The sequence below is a fragment of the Catharus ustulatus genome, chromosome 5 (assembly GCF_009819885.2).
Source record: "Catharus ustulatus isolate bCatUst1 chromosome 5, bCatUst1.pri.v2, whole genome shotgun sequence".
NCBI classification, from domain to species: domain Eukaryota; kingdom Metazoa; phylum Chordata; class Aves; order Passeriformes; family Turdidae; genus Catharus; species Catharus ustulatus.
Window position 1 is genome coordinate 48,250,623 of NC_046225.1, and position 16,458 is coordinate 48,267,080.

At 41.0% G+C, this 16,458-nt stretch overlaps 1 protein-coding gene across 11 annotated transcripts in view; it reads left to right on the top strand.

Annotated features, from left to right (window-relative positions):
* The window catches only part of LNX1 (ligand of numb-protein X 1), a 124,811-nt gene that overhangs the window by 84,440 nt on the left and 23,913 nt on the right, over positions 1-16,458 (top strand). For 8 of the 11 annotated variants that reach the window (XM_033059293.2, XM_033059296.2, XM_033059300.2 and 5 more), the window contains 5 exons: positions 2,617-2,858; positions 4,448-4,603; positions 9,965-10,120; positions 13,297-13,499; positions 15,065-15,436. In XM_033059293.2, coding sequence (XP_032915184.1) covers positions 2,617-2,858; positions 4,448-4,603; positions 9,965-10,120; positions 13,297-13,499; positions 15,065-15,436 — 1,129 coding nt within the window. The remainder of the gene's footprint in view (positions 1-2,616; positions 2,859-4,447; positions 4,604-9,964; positions 10,121-13,296; positions 13,500-15,064; positions 15,437-16,458) is intronic. The other 3 variants (XM_033059298.2, XM_033059301.2, XM_033059303.2) reach the window with 1 other exon arrangement.

A 16,458-nucleotide genomic window follows, 5' to 3' on the forward strand; every position in this document is an offset into this window, starting at 1 on the left:
CCAGCAGCAGCAAGTGAAGATTTCCACAGAAAGGGAAGGCTGTAGCAGCAAACTGCAGATGGGTGCCAGGCAGTGATTGAATCCAAATAGCTAGGAATCTTTGGGCAGAGCCTCTTCTGGTCTTCATATTGATCTTCATAGAACCTAAGAAATAAAAAAACCTATCTGCATTTGAGAACCCATTCACAAGGCTGATGTTCTAGTATCAGCCATTGAAACTTTAGTGACATGGGAAAAACACAGGCAAATGAGATAAAATGAGGAGAAGTAGGAATATCTCTTATCATATTCTGAATCTTTGCAAGATTGTTGTAAAGCAGAGACTGTCTTCTGAGAACAGCAAACAGTTCTCCCCAAAGCCACTTCTTTGTGTAGGGTTTTTAGACAATTTTAAAACTATTTTGTCAAGCATTCATAGGTTGGATTAGCAAATGTGGTTTTACCACAAGAGGGAGATGGCAAGGATGGGTTTCCAAAACACTGTGTGAAAGAAGTTTAGGTGAGTACCAAGAGGGAATGGCCTTTGTGCTTTTACTTCTTATGAAATCTAAAGGAGAGCATCCTGCCATGGTTTAGAGTTCTGGGGCAGTGAGAAAATCTGGAAAGAAATAGAAAAACACCTACTGCAATGGAGGCAGAAGGGCTCTTCCTTTCTTTATATGATTACTGTTGCAGTCTTGCCTTGCAATGGGTGCCTTAAATAGCTTTTCATTGGTCTTTTGAAGTACATAGTTGACCAACCTTCTCTTCCATAGGAGTATTTTCTTCTGAGATGCCTCATTTTGCTTGTGAAAGGTTTCAGAAATAACTTCTGTTACATCCATTCCTATCAAAGACTTAAAGCATATACATAACCTTTACACAGTTGCATCAATATGACAAGAGTTTGGTTTGGGTATTTTTCCCCTCTCTAAGATAAAAGTTGTCAGAAGCAGCATGAGGTAAATGATGCTAAACCATAATCTAGGTCAAAAAAAGGTTTCAAGTCAATTGTCTCATCAAAAGTCAGTACCATGATAGAAATTAAACTGCTGCTCTCATGCTGATACAGAGAGTTCTATGACATCTCCTCATATCATCTTTCTATCTCAGGAGCTGCTTCCTTAATCATTTCTCTTCCAAGTCCTCTCTTCAATGTACTACTTCTTTTCTTGACACTTAACCCACTTGCATTGTGTACTGTATGTATTATGCATTGCCTTTTGTGCATGCCATATATAATGAAGCGCTTTCTATCCCTAAGGGTTTCTGCAGCTATTTCTGTGAGTTTGTCCTACAAGGCACTTTCATGAAAGTCATCAGTTAGCCTTCCCTATGAAGGAAGGGATAATACTAACTGAAAGTAGGCCAAGCTCATTAGATTATGATTAAAAGGCAGATTTTTTTTTTAATGCACTGAATGTGGTTCTAATGCGTGGGCAGAAGCGGTGCTGGAGAAGTCACAGGTGCTGTGTCTTTGGTCACTCTGTCTTTTCAGTTATTTTATAGTTTTAATTGAATACTGAGTCATGAAGACTACAGTAGCCTTTAATTTCACTCAAGTGACTTTCCTGCATGAGTCGTATATGTCATGCATGGTCTTACCTTTGCTGTCTAGGGTGAATCTAGAGCAGATAGTTGGAAGCCTAATTAAGTTTGTTTCAAAGCAGGCTTGTAATTTGCCCCTTATAATGCTATATCTTCAGCTGTTTTTGGAACATGTGTTTCTCCACTAGAAACAGAGGATTTTCCTCCAGAAGTAGTTTAGAGCCTGCCTTGAAGTCCCCAAGCTAGTGATGTCTCAGGCTGGCCCAAGGACCTTGGCATGAGGACCTGGTCCCAGCCCCTTGGTAGGTGCTCTGCACTCCTTCCTTGACCCTGGTGAGGCTGCAGGGACAGTGGGACCCCCTTCGTCCACTTGTATCTCTTCTTCTGTCAAGACCTGTTTGACCTGCCTATTTTAGTGTCTCATCTGAGCCGGAATAGCAGAGTTGGCAACTTCATCTCTGTGGCTGAATTTGAAAACAATTCATCAGATGCAGTTCAAGTAGTGAATAGTACAGGCACTGTGTGGAGCCTGGATTTCTGCAGCCCTCAGGTATCCAGCTCCCACCTTCAGCCCTCCCTTTATTGTTTGCTCTGGTGTCTACAGACACAGTGCCGTGCTCCACATGTGGCTGCCTTGGTGGTCAGGAGGGTTTTTCAGGAGGCAGGACTAGGTAAGGTGCCTTTTATTTCACTAGCAGACCCAGAGAAGCTGTCAAGCCTCACCCTGCTCTCCTTCATCAGTCAGTGGCAAGTAGGAAATTAATGACTGTAGCCTCTGGCTTAATTAACCACCTACTATTCTTGTCCTCTTGCATCCACAGTAACTATTTATACATTAAGACTGCGCATAAGGCTGAGGCTCTCTATTTTTATTTGATCAACAGTACTCTTCCTATTTAAGGTGTACTCACCCTCTTTGAAGCACATACTGGCATTTTTCCCTATTGTTAATCATCCATATTTCACTGGTCGCCATGACCATCACAGCTTGTACTCCAAATGATTCCTTGGAACCAGATAATTTCCATAAGTATGCAGCATTTAAACACAACTTGCTATCACGTCTCTCTTTTCCTCCCTTCTCCTTAGATGTAAAGGAGCATCCCACTATGGCCTTACCAAGGAACGGAAGAGGCGCTCCCAGGACTGCTCTCCAGACCATGGCTCCAGCTTAGCAGTAGCTTCCCTGGGCCCTGAGCTCTCAGCAGCTGCGGCCATCGCCTTAATGACAGATGAGCCAGGGCTGGTGAACCCAGCCTTCAGCCCCACCTCAGAGGACAGCCAGCTGGGGAGCAGCCCCGGAGACCTGCACCGCAGCAACCGCAACAGAAGTAAGAGTCAAAAATGGCAGCTTCAGAGCGTGGGAGCCCCTTGCAACATTCATTTTTCTGTTAAATAAACTGGAGGATGAAAAAAATGAAAAAAAAACCAAAAAGGGGTGGGCGACGCGAAAGCTTTCATTTTACATGGTTTATCAAATTGTGCACTCTGTGATGCAATAGATTTGAGGTGAAAAAAAAGACTTGGCCAGGGGTAGCATCAAGCTGAAGATGGACTAGCTGTACACATGTAAACTGCAAATCTTTAGAAAGATTATTTAGGTCAGTTGGAAGATTGAATGTTCCATATAATGGGCTGGGGAGCTGGTGTAGCTGGATAGTATGTCTCCACTAAATCTTGGTGGCCCAAGTAATCCCCACAGACATGGGCACCTACCCAAAATCCTGTTGGGAACCGTGTTTCGCATTTGCCAAATATTTTCAGGAAAAAAAAAACCCTGAAGAATTGCCTGGGGAACTTGAGGGACATCTGCCAGCTTCTTGGGAAGGTGCAGTTCAGAGGAGCTGGTCCTGCTGAAATAACAGCAGTCAGGGACAAACTGCATCAGGAGACTTCGCCTTGACATTTCACCTTGTGACACTGCACGTGGCTCTGATGATTGTCATCTTTGAAAAACATGGTCTGGCCAAAGTCAGAGTTAGAAGTATTAATGGTAATGTAATGGATTCTGAAGCTAAAATGAAAAGCCCGCCATGGAAAGCCCACCTTGTGTGTCACCAGTTGCGTGTTGGGAAAATGGAAGAAGGGATGACGAAAGTCTAGGAAATGAGAAGCATTATCTTTTTATTGTGCCAGGATTTGGAGAGGTGAGGAAAGGAAGATTTCAAGAAGAGAGCACTAGAATCTCAATAAATTCTGTCAGTTTTATTGTGTGTATAGGCCACAGTCTGGTTTGAGGGAATGTTGTATTATTAGATTACAGTATTTGGCTAGTGTGCAGAGCTGGAACAGATAGACATGAAGATATCTTTAGCAGGATGGAAAAGAGTGACATGTTTTGAAAGTATTATGATTTTTCTTTTCTATTGCCCTAGTTGAGTCAGAATATGTGACTTTTTGATTCCTCCCACCTGATATTTGCATTTTTAATGTGAAATAGTTGGCAATCATTGGTGGCTTTAGAAGCACTGTAAGGTTTTGAGGCAGTAGTAGTAGTAGTGGGGATTTTTTCAAGAAGAGTTTTTAATGACTTCCAGCTTTTTTTTGGTCCAACATGTATAACTTGAGAAGGGCAGTGCTTCTTCCTTTTATATGCATTTTTCACAGAATTGCTGTTGATTCTGTCTTGATGGAGGGTTACTCTTTCCAAGGCTACCACACTCACAGGAGATCTCCATGTGGTTGGCAAAACAGACGGGAAGGTGGCAATTCGAGGGTGTGGGACTGAGGTAGGGTGATTGTACCTAGATTCAGGTGGGTGCAGCCTTGAAGTGTCAACAGGACTCATGTGCAGAGGTGAAGTACAGGCAGCTCTGATGTTAATGTTAAATCCCATCAGATGCCGAGGGCTGCAGAAAAATTGAGGTTCTAGACTAGAACTGCTGAACTGTATTAATTTGTTTTTTTCCTACTGTTGCAGCTCGACACTTCGAACGTTCCACTATAAGAAGCAGATCTTTTAAAAAAATAAACAAGGCATTCAGTGTTCTTCGAAGGACAAAAAGTGGAAGTGCCGTTTCCAACCAGACTGACCGGGAAAGGGAGGCTGTTGGAAACTCTGCTGCTGGGGAGGAAGGTAATGTTTTATTCATCTTGTGTTATCACTTAAAATGGGGTAGGGGGGCCCTATCCACATGGGAACTGGATATCCATGACTGACGTGCCTTTCATGTGGTGGGCTGTGCGTGATTAAAGCAAACAAACCAGAAAACACAATCTTTCCTTATTTTCTTCTTTCAAAAATATGTTACTGACTGGCAGAAGGAATATTGCTGGGGTGTGTGGGACCTCACGTAGGGCTGTTCTGGTAACAGCCTGCATGCTACAGCCAGCCCAGTATCTAGCCCACGGGATGTGGGATCTGGGCATCTGGGATCTGTTACTGGAGCTGTCATTGATTTGCTCTGTAATTTTGTTCAAGTCTCTTCATTGACATGTGCCTGTCCTTCTAAAGCAAATGGATCTCAATAATCATACTTTAGAAGAACTTAATGAGTTTTGGCTAATGTTTATGAAGCACTGGAAATTCCCAGTGGGAGGATGGCATGAAAGTGCAAAGTACTGTAATTATTCCAGCATTTCTGTGGGCTCCTTTATTACCTCAGCCAGGCAGGTGATGAAGTAAGAATGCTCTGCTCTTAAGCAGCAGGGAGAGGCAAATTTGTGTGATGTGTGGCAGGGATGAGGGGTCTGGCACTTAACATTTGGCATTCTCAAAGCAGTAAGCAAATGTTACTAATCAGTTTGGACCATAATTATGAAACCAGCAATGGCATTCATGCATCAAAAGGAAGTGATGATAGAGTGAGAATCAATGTCTTAATCAAGGTCTTCACTCGGTTTATTATTCCTTTACTTGATGCCTCAGCATCTCATGTCTCTTCCCAGATCAAATGTTCTGAATGCAGGCTTTAAGAATACAAAATATCCAACTTCCTTTTGCTCTGTAGTCAAGTTCAAAAGGCTGCCAAATGCTCCTTTCAGGCATCCCTGTGATGCCATTGTGAATAGTGGTGAATCAGAGAACTATGTTCAATATTCTTCTGCTTTATTTGCTTATTCCTTCAGGAGAGTTTCACTATATTAGTGTGTTCTTGGTAATTACTCCTATTTCACATACTGTCCTACTTCATTCTTGCTGATAGAGCTGAAATAAAACCTGATAATTCAAAATGGTGAACCTTATCCATAAAAGGAATGTGAATATACTCCTTGACCTGGAAGCATCATTAATCATTTTACTATATTTTTAATAATTTTTAATAACTTTTATTATTAAAAATAATATTTTTTCCCAGAGTAAAATTTTTCGAGGAAGTTGTTTATATCTCTGTTTGAGCAGGCAGATAAATTTCTTGTTCCATAGAAATTCTTCAATCCACTATGAGCAAAAGCTTGCCTTTTTTTAGAATGAGTGAAAGTCTCCATGCATCAAGTTCATATTTTTCAAAAAACACCTCTTCAGGATGAGGTACAGACCACTTTCTACTTAGGCATATAGCTGACATTAGTAATAGTTCTACTGAAATCTTGGCTTCATGTCCAGAGTGTGTGAATAATCTGGATGTCAACAGCACCTATTCAATAGCCCAGTGCAGTCCAGATGTTGGCAGGAGTTGGCAGAAGAGTGTGAAGATAGCACTGGCCTTTACATTTCCAGCAAATGAAAAGCATTGTTGTGTCTGTAATGGATGTATAATGGCAGTCCAGGGACCCACTGACAGCATCAGGATTGTCATTCTCTCCTTGGCTCTGCTTGTGGTTTCATTCCTCTGCACCAAGCACACCTGTAAACTTCTAAATGTATTCTGCTGCACTGGAAAAACCAGGTAGGCATATAATTACTTAATAAGCAGTTACTCTTAAGTATGAGATCACAGAAGCTGGATACCTCAATTACTTTATTAATTACGTTTGCAAAGAATGCATTTTGATTACACAGTTCTGGAATTTGATCTTTAAAAAATGCAAGAAAGTAACTTGAAGCAATACAAATACAACTCGAACAAAGATTTCTATTCAGTCCTTTGCAACAGGTGCTTCATGTATGGCAACTCAAATGCTTTCTCTGCTTCTTCTTCTTAGAGGAAGAAATGAAAGTATTTCTTTTTGTAGCAGTTGTCATCATCCTGCCAGCTGGGGACTGGTTTTCTTCTCCAGATCTCTATGTTTTCTTCTTTCATTTACTTTTTAAAAGCCTCAACTGCTCTGAGCAATCTGCAGCCAGAATTCTGGTTACAGCTGTTGGTCAGTCTTTAGGGATAGCTGCTGTATGCATGCCCTGTGTTCACTAAGAGTCTTGTCTATTGAAGAAAAGGGAGCCCTGCCTGTCTGTCTCACCATTGCCACCCCACTCTCCTGGGAATGGAGGTGCACCTGTGGGGGTGAATGAGGTGCTTCCTGACTTCAAAGGTCCCCACACCCACTGGGAAAGCTGCTGCTGCTTTGCCCAAAGTTTTCCACGTTTGTGTCTGGGACTGTCTGAGAACACAACTCAGCCGTGACTCATTGCCTCAGATCAGACACCACCTCACCAACTCTCTGGTAACCACCTTCCTCACCAGGTTTAGTCAGTGCATTAGCAGAATAAAGCTGAGACTTTACCAGCCTCACAGTGAGCCCAGAGTGATACAAGCCCCTTTCTGCTGATAACCTCTTCTTGACAGAGTGGTAAGATCATCTGGCAAAGCTCCATTATGATTCATCTGACTCCAGTTTTCAGAATACCCCCATCTTAATTCACATATCTCTGTTTAATCTGTGTTTTGCCTGTATTTTGGTCAAAGGAGCTCTGAAAATGAGCACCATAACAAGTATTAGCCATCAGCAACCCTTCATGCAGAGTGTGTAGGTGCCTTTAATCAGAAGCTGCTATGCTTGTTGAGCCACAAGACAAAATCATAGTTTCTGATGAGGGAGAAAAAACATTCAAATTCTTCTTAACTTGAAGCTGAATCTAGTAGTGGTTTTGGAAAATTCTTTGATACCCAGGGACATTGTAAAATATGATGTATAATATCAAATGTGTTTCTGTTATAATTACAGGCAGAGAAATCGTTACAGTCTAATACTATCTTATACCTGGAGCTGGTAGTCATCCTGAACTTGGAGATTACTTCCTGATTTTTGTTTATATCCTGTGGTTTGCTTTGTTTAAACACTATTGTATGTCCTCGTTTTGGATTTAAATGATTCAGGCTTCCTTTGTTTCTTTCCTTTTTTTTCTGTTTTTGTGGCATTTTCTGTAGAGAATTGTTAAATGTCCAAACCAAAGAAAATGTCAGAGATGAATGAAAAGTACAAACACCAATGAGAAAATATTTTTGAGGAAGGAGCTGTTAAGATTTTCTCATTTTTAATACTTTGTTATTTGTAAAATCCCATGCAAAGAAATGTTTGTCAGTAGGCAACACCCAAGCTTGTGATATTTATCTGAGAGCAATTTCATTAACAACATTTACAGCTGCAAATAGCTTTCCAGGTCTGAAGTACAAGTTTAGAATCATACTGGGATGTGAGGGAACATGACAGGGATGTGCTTACAGCACTGATGCATTTAAGATGTAATATCTTCTGACTAGATCTACTAGTGTAAATGACCTTGACAATCCTCTTAAATGATAAAATATCTCCAAGCAAAGACTGTTCCAGCTTTGCTATGCTTATTTGTATCACTGGGCTCTTAATTTGGCTTTACACCTTCAATTCAGTTCCAAGAAAGACTGTAGATACGTATACTCTTTACTCAAACTGATCAACAAATACAAGTTGTAAACTAGCTAGTGTTTTAGGAGCAAGGAATTTGCAGGTACAATTGAAAAAACTTCCACACAGTTGTAGAGTAAAAGAGCTGTGTTTTTTGCTTTCAAAAACATTCACTGATTTAATTTTGCAGTCAAGCCCTTGTAAAAGAAATTTAATTTAGAAATGCTTGAGGATGGCAAACATTTTTCAAAGTCAAACTCAGTCTCATGGTGGATGTGATTCTACCATCTGTTAATGCTTTACAGCAGTCAAGACCAAGGCAGCCCCAGCAGGCACTGGCAGAACCACAGAACAGGCTTCCCTCTTGTACTGTTCAGTGTGAACCCTGTTATATTTTAGAGAGAGAGGGAGACAGAGGAGAGATAAATGGATGGATGGCTAGATAGATAGATAGATAGATAAATAGATAGATAGATATTATAAATCCTTCAGTGTTTGGAAAAGTATATGAAGAAAAAGAAGGGGAAACACAGATTATATCAACCTTTTCATGGCATTAATGCTCTCTGTGAGCAGAAAAAAAGTGGTTTATCCAGCCCCAGGACAAGACAGTGCAACCCAACTTCTGTCTCAGGAAGGCTGCACCCCACAGAAATCCCACAGTATTTTTCTCAGATTTGATCCAGTTGCCATTCTGATTTCCCAAAACAGCTGTTACAGAACTGGTTCAAAGTACTCTGCTCTGGAACTATGAGCCAGGCAATTTCCCGAAGAAAGAGATTGTCTCTGTAGCATTTCCTCTACTGCAGACTGATAAATTTGCCTGCTGTAAACAAACAAGGGTCACAACTCTTTTGAGACACAGTCAACTCAACAGTAGTTTCATTTTAGTTCTTTTGGGGCTGCTTTGGTGAGAGGAATGTCCAGAAGCAAGAAGAGAGCTGGCATCACCTTCTACCTGCCCCTCCACTGGACAAGCATCACTGGAGAATTAATGGAAGGCATTACATCAAAATGATGGCAAACCTTTGGGAGAATGGCATGATAAATCAAAATCCATTGGGAAGGAAAATTTGCAGAACAAAGTTCCCCAACAACACAAGGGCATGTGACACTCACAGACACATGAATTTTCCAAGACTAGGTTATACAAGCTTAATTTAAATTCTGGTGTCCAGATGCTGGGAAGCATGAGTGTGTGTTCCTGCAGATGGTCCTGTTTGTGGGGGTGAGCTGGCACATTAGTCAGGCTGCCTGATCTAAATGAGGACTTGCAACCACAGATACAAGTTTTGTTTACAGTGGCCTGTGATTAATCTGGACTCAAGAGTCACAGCAAACATTGCACATTGTCACACTGAATCCTGGGAATGAAGGCAGAAGTTACCCTCATGGCAGCACTGTTGGAAGGAGCATGATATGCACAGAAATCAGCAGAAACCTGAGCAAGGAAAGAATGCTACCATTAAATATTATAAACTAGGGGGAAAAAATAGTGAACATACTTAAAATTTTGTAATGCTCTGTCATGGCTGCTATACTAATGAATGCTCCATGTCCCACACTGTGCCAGTGAACTCCACTGTGCAAAGCTGGTCTCTCCTATTTTGTTACCATAAAGTAATGTGTGAAAATATGGATAAAATTGCACACTAACATTAAGAAAATACTGCTTGAGAAAAAAGCCCACACAATCTTTCTGAATGCAGGTGACATTTTATTATATTGACAGATTCAGAATGCTCCATACAACCCCCCGTGAAAAAAACACAACACTCTGTGGGAAAACCTGGAAGAATCACCAAAAACAAGAAAGAAAGTTTCCTTCTTTCTAGATTCAGCAGCTCTTCGATATTTAAGGACTGGAAATATAAAATGGTAAAGAAAGGTATGCAATACTCCTGGGTTTTCCTCCTCTGGAAAACCTGACCAAAGAAAATTGAGATTTTTCAATAAGAGTGTACGGGCTGGAAAATGGAGTCTGTGAAAAATGATACTCCAGCCTCACAACAGAACATATATATGTATGAGAGGTACAAGCTCTCAACTCAGTTGGAGTTCCTTCAGTTGGGCTCCTGAGGCCCCACTCATTGTATACAACCAGGTGCTGAAGCAGGGTCTACCTTTTCTGGGTATGGTCTATACATTAAAAATTCAATTTGAAGACATTGCTTTCTAGGCATGGCATCATCTTGAAATACGCGTGGTAAGTTTTCATCAAACCGCTCACAGTGTATGAAGACTTTTTGATGAAAAAGAAATTATGAATTTCCTTACTTAAAAGAAGTGTATTTGTGTATGTTTTATATTTAGATTGCCACACTTACTGTTAGTTTATCAAAATAGGCATTGGCCTCTTACTTACAACCGCCTAGACAGCTGATAATATAGATGTCCATGTAGATGTCTGGGATGAAAAGAAGAGGCAAGTCTTCAATGAAGACAGCAGAAGTTAATGGATCATAAAGGAATTATTTTGGTTGCTTAGCCCATCTGAGGAGAAGATGTTTCTGTTTATTATTTATATTTGATAAAGAACACAAATCAAATGAAGCCAGGAAGTGAAACAGTACAGTCTGCTAACTATGAAAGAGTAGCATTAGAAACTTGCAGCGTGGCAAGAAAAATGTCTTGGAAAGATTGTAGACTGCATATTTCAGAAAGAAATTAGACATTAAAAATTCCTCTAAAAGAATCTGCATAAAGTCACATTGAAAGTCAGCCAAGTATCACTGCAAGACATAACAAACCAGGTTTGTTAAATGGCATTGTTCAAAATGCAAAGAAACCTATTTATGTTTATACATCATGTAAAGATGTAGATAAGTCTTGTACAAGTGTAGAGACTTGTTCACTGCCACCTTGCCCTGATTTTGCTCTGGGGTAATTACAAGTTGAAGTAACATGAGTGCCAATAGCTTGTTCAGTCCCCAATTTTCCACAGACAAATGCAACTGGATAATTCCTTTAGAAGGATTTTTGGAAGGAGCTATGGTAAAATGAACATCAGTGTCAAAAAGCATAGTTTCTTAGGATGTCATTTGTAAGTCATTGTAATAGAACACTGTTTGGTAGTCCTCAATATATACATGTATATTAATTTATTTGCATACAGGGAAGATCTAGTGTCCTGATTTTCATTTGTATTTTTACACATAACTACCCTTACAGTCTCACTGAGAGTGTGAAATGTGCATACTTATTCTGATGCAGGGATCAGTCCATTGGTGATTTTTGAGGAGTATTTTTATTGTCTGACTTTAAGCACCCCACCGAGATGCCAGAGTTAATTGCCTCTTTTCTTACAGTGGAGATCATTTGGCACCTCTAGTATGATTTAGCACAAGAGTCACTCCTTTTGGGTGCCTGTGTACTACAAAGGAAGTCAGTACATATAGATCACCAAACTGTGCGTTTGAGACTGGATTTAGATCAAGTGAATCCACCCTTCAGGCTGGAGAGAACTGAGCAAATCACAAGCTGAGGAAATAGCATTTAGAAAATAGAGGAGCATGGGAGAAATGAAGCACCTTCCATTCCTAGGACATTAAAGTTGCCTGCAAAACTGAAGTAAACATGTATTAGCACAGAAACTGATATTGCAAGAATAAATTGTTGAATATTAGGTTGGTAAATGAATAGTTGAGTATTAGGTTAGTGAAGTCTGTGTAGTTATCTAGACAGACTTTTATTACCTGTCAAGTCTGTGTAAAACCACAAAGTCGAAGTCTGTGCTGGTAGGTGCTTTTTACAGACGTGGAGGAGGACAGCTTCCCACCCTGAAGAGCATATGATCAAAGAAGTGGTAAGGGATGCAACATGGTGTTCCTCAATATTTTTCTTCCTGTTCTTTCTTTCCTCTTGCTCTCTCAAAAGGTTTTGGTGCCTTGCTGGTTTGTTGCCTGTTAATGTTGTAGTAGCAAATATTTATTCTATTTCAGATTCTGGTCTATTAAGTTTCATTTTACGCTTAACCACTATTCATTAACACTCACTGCACTTTCATTTCTAAAATAGGTTATTGAAAAAATATTAGCAGTTAATTTTTTGACTTACAGGTTTGTCATGTAACCACTGGATTGAACTCATATGCAAAAAGTTTAAATGCTTTCTCTCAGCTTTGGGGGAGGCAAAATAATTGGATGCTACTAAGCCTGTGCTGGAAAATACACTGCTGCTTTTACTTCAACTTTGCTCACTGCTGAATATGGATTAAAATTTTGAATTGACCTAGAAAGTATTAGTGACATGCTGTGAAATCAGACATGCCAGTTGAAAAGTAGGGTTTGGAAGATGATACTCTTATTCAGTGCATTATAAATTCAAAAAGAACCCCTGCCCACCATTAGTCCCTCCTCCCCACAACCAGATTGCCAGGGCCAGCAGAGATCTTTCCCTCCAGGTGCTTTGAGCATACTGTGGTTTTAATAAACACAACACAGTAAGAGCCACTCATTCCTACTTCTGAGAGTTCAAGCAGTGAGGAAAGGAGCCTGGTAGGGAAACTACCGCATGCTTTGATTTGTCAAAAAAATGTTGTCTTTCTGGTAGCTAAAGATAAATAAAAGGCTTCCTTGGATGTCACAAGATAAGAGTCCAGTCCTCCACCATGACACCAAAAATAGAGAAAACAGGGCAGCCTGTGAGATAGGGTTTACAACCCAGCACAGCAGGGATGAATGTTTGTTGAGGTGCCCATGCCCATCTGTTCTAGGGCCAGCAAAAAACTGTGGCATGGTTCTGAGGTGTCTCTGGTGACCAAAAGTGTATTTTATTCCTTTAAAATGTTGACAGTTGTAAGTACATTTCATCTGTATGGATTACATCAAAGGTTTAACACTGTATTTTGTGGGGAGAAAAGGAAGTTTGAATATTAATAGTAAAAAGGTCCCTTTAAGTCGATTCAAGCAAGCTTATCTATCCTTTCCTTCCCACTTGGTATAAATCACATCCATGCATAAAACCTAGCTTTACTAACTGGCAGGTACTTGAGGTTGTGCAGTGCATGTTTCAACAAAGCAAAGCTGTATTGTCAAATAAATACCTTACAATATGCATTTCCAGGTTTTCCCAGGTTGTATCACCTGATTCCAGATGGGGAAATTACCTGCATTAAGATCAGCCGTACCGATCCCCATGAGAACCTGGCCATTAGGATTGTGGGAGGCAGCGAGACCCCTTTGGTTCACATTATTATACAGCATATTTATCGAGATGGGGTAATTGCCAGAGATGGAAGATTACTGCCTGGAGACATGATACTAAAGGTACAGTATTGTGGAGGTGTAAAAATATCCTCGTGAAGAATATGATTAAGTCGATCATGATGAGATTTGCAATGTTGCATGCAGAAAGACATCCTAAAGTTCAGAGCATCAGTGCCTGTAAGGCACTATGATTTTCTAGCTTTTACTGACCCCAGTGGTAGCTGAGGACACTTGAGGCATGCCAAGGTTGTGCCATGCCTTCTGCTTTATGTCAGACAGACTTGGCCAAAGGTATTTCCCAGGATCACAATGTGGGCATACTTGTCTAGCAGTGAATGAAAATGCGTCTGATGGTGGTTCCTGGCAGAGGCTGGATGAGCATCCATCACCCAGCTATGTGTTTCAGAGAGCCTTTTTGTCCTGGTGCCAGCACAGAGCAGGAGAGTTAATGGCACCACTAAGACAAAGCTGTTCCTGCAGGGCACATCCGAACTGCACAATGAAGCTGTGACTGTAGCACGGATGGGCCCAGCCTAGCTCTTCCCAGACAAGGTAGACTGCCTAGAATTTACCAAGGATTCCTGTGAATTTCAGCCCCATCCTGGTGCAGTTCATGCTGTTAAGGCAGCGATTTAAAGCTAGTTGAGTAGTGTGTCTCTGAGCCCAGTCATCCCCACCAGACTGCAGCTGAACAGCTCCTTCATGCCCACATTGGCAATCTGTAAAAGCAAACACCAGCCAAATGCTTTTGTCCATGCTGAAGAGTATTTCTCTTACATTTTGGAAATGTTTCTTAACATTTAAATGGTTCAACCTGTGCAGTGTAAAGCAACATGGAAATAACTTTTCTGATTCAAGTTTTCTAGCCAGTGATGAAGTACAATCTTTGTATTTCAACTGGTTTTCATTTAGCAATATAAAGTGCAATGCCTAGTCACTCTTTCATATATGAACACGATAGGATTGACTGGAAACTCTTTTTCCTCTTTCTTTTCCTCAGCCAAATTTAAATAGTGGTAGTTACAGAGTTTTACTGTCATCTGAATTGAATCTTACCTGGAAGACACTGAGGAAAAAAGGAAAGTCTGATTCTCTGGTGTGGTAAATCAGCATAATTGTTAGTAAATATCCAGGGCATTTAAACTTCTACTTGAGGTTTTTTACTTCTTTTTAATCAGAGATTCATTAGTGAAGATTTTTTTTTTTTTTTACTGTATCTAGAACAGCTGGGAGATAAAGAAAAAAGAAACAGCAGGAAAACAGTGGGAGTGAAAGGAAAGGCTGGTAAGGCAATTTGAAATCAGAAGCCTGTGGAATAAAACTAAGATATATGAAAGGATATTGAAGCTTGGGAAAGAGCAATAAGAAAGATGAAAACTAACATGTATGTCTGGAGACTATCAGGGAGAAAGGGGAAGAAAAAGAACAAAAAACTGTCTGTGCAGGGCATCCTTTCCTTGGGGGAAAGCTTGTTCTGCACTGCAAACTTGGCCTCCTGTGTGACACAGTTTGAAGTAGCACATGTCACTTCATATGAAGACATCTGTGTATATGGATCTGCCCTCCTCAGTGCCAACTCAGAATAGACTGTCTTTCTGCTGCTGATTTACACTTCTCTCTTCCAGGTAAATGGCATGGACATCAAAAATGTGCCTCACAACTATGCCCTGTCAATCCTGAAGCAACCCTGCCACGTGCTCCGACTGACAGTGCTCCGAGAGCAGAGGTACCGATGCCGGAACAGCGGACTTTCCCTTGACGCTCACTGCAATAGGGATGACAGCTTCCATGTTGTGCTAAACAAGAGCAGCCCAGATGAGCAGCTGGGAATAAAGCTGGTCCGCAAGACCGACGAGCCAGGGGTTTTTATTTTCAACTTGCTGGAAGGTGGCATGGCTGCCCGTGATGGACAGCTGCAGGAGAACGACCGGGTGCTGGCCATCAATGGGCACGACCATCGCTACGGCAGTCCAGAGAGCGCAGCCCAGCTGATACAGGTTTGTCATCCCCACTGGGTTTGAACTGTGCAAAAAACAAGCAGTGTTTTTTCACCATCCATTGCAAAGCAGGGACCAAACACTGAGTCCTAGTATTTGGAAGAGAGAATGAGTCGAGGTTAGAAGGGAATTTACTCCTCTGAAAGCTCCTTGGTTTTACTGTGGGGAGGAGCATGAACACGGGCATGGAGTCTCACAGAGGCGCCTGCTACCATCAGGTTTTGGAATCTATAGATCAATGCGAACATCTATATATGAATATCACCAGAGTGATGCCAGCTGCCAGAAGGCATGCCAGCCTGCACCCTGGCAGCATGGGTTCCAGCAGAATCCTGACTCCCCTGGCTCAGAAGGAGTCACAGTGCCCTGTGGTTCAGGCCTGGAACAAACCAGAGTAACCTAAGGCATGCTTCAGGATGAACATCACCCTCCCAGACTCAATGACTTCCTGTGCATGTGGTTTACAACAGAAGGTAGCCCACACCTTACAGATATTTCTTACCTAAATCCAGTAAGTAGAAGTCCAGTTCTTTGGGAAGATGGATCTGTAGTTGTAGTTTTTATTAATCTCTGTTTAGAGTCATGTGTAGTTATTAAATGGGTGCTAACACAGAATTGTCAGACAAAAAAAACCCTATGCCTTTCTCAGCAACTGAATTGGTCAGCTTCTGCCTTATTTTCCCCCAAGAACCAATGTGGGTTTTTTGTTTACTGACTATGTTTTTAGAAAAATTCAATATAAAAAGAAAAAGCCAAGAATCTGTTGTTGCTTTTATCTCATATTTATAGCCGTTATTATACTTATGCAGTTTTGAATTTCATTTGGAGGCATGTAGACTGTTCACATATTGAAGAATTTCATGGGCTTCAATAACAAGATGTCAAATCAGGCCAGCTACTTTTTCTCTCTGACAGGGGTAATCAAGGTAACATCAGTTAGACTGAAACAGTCAAATCCATGCATTTTGTGGAAAGGATTCCTCTGTTAGCATAGATTCACAGTTGGTTGTAGCCAACTTTTA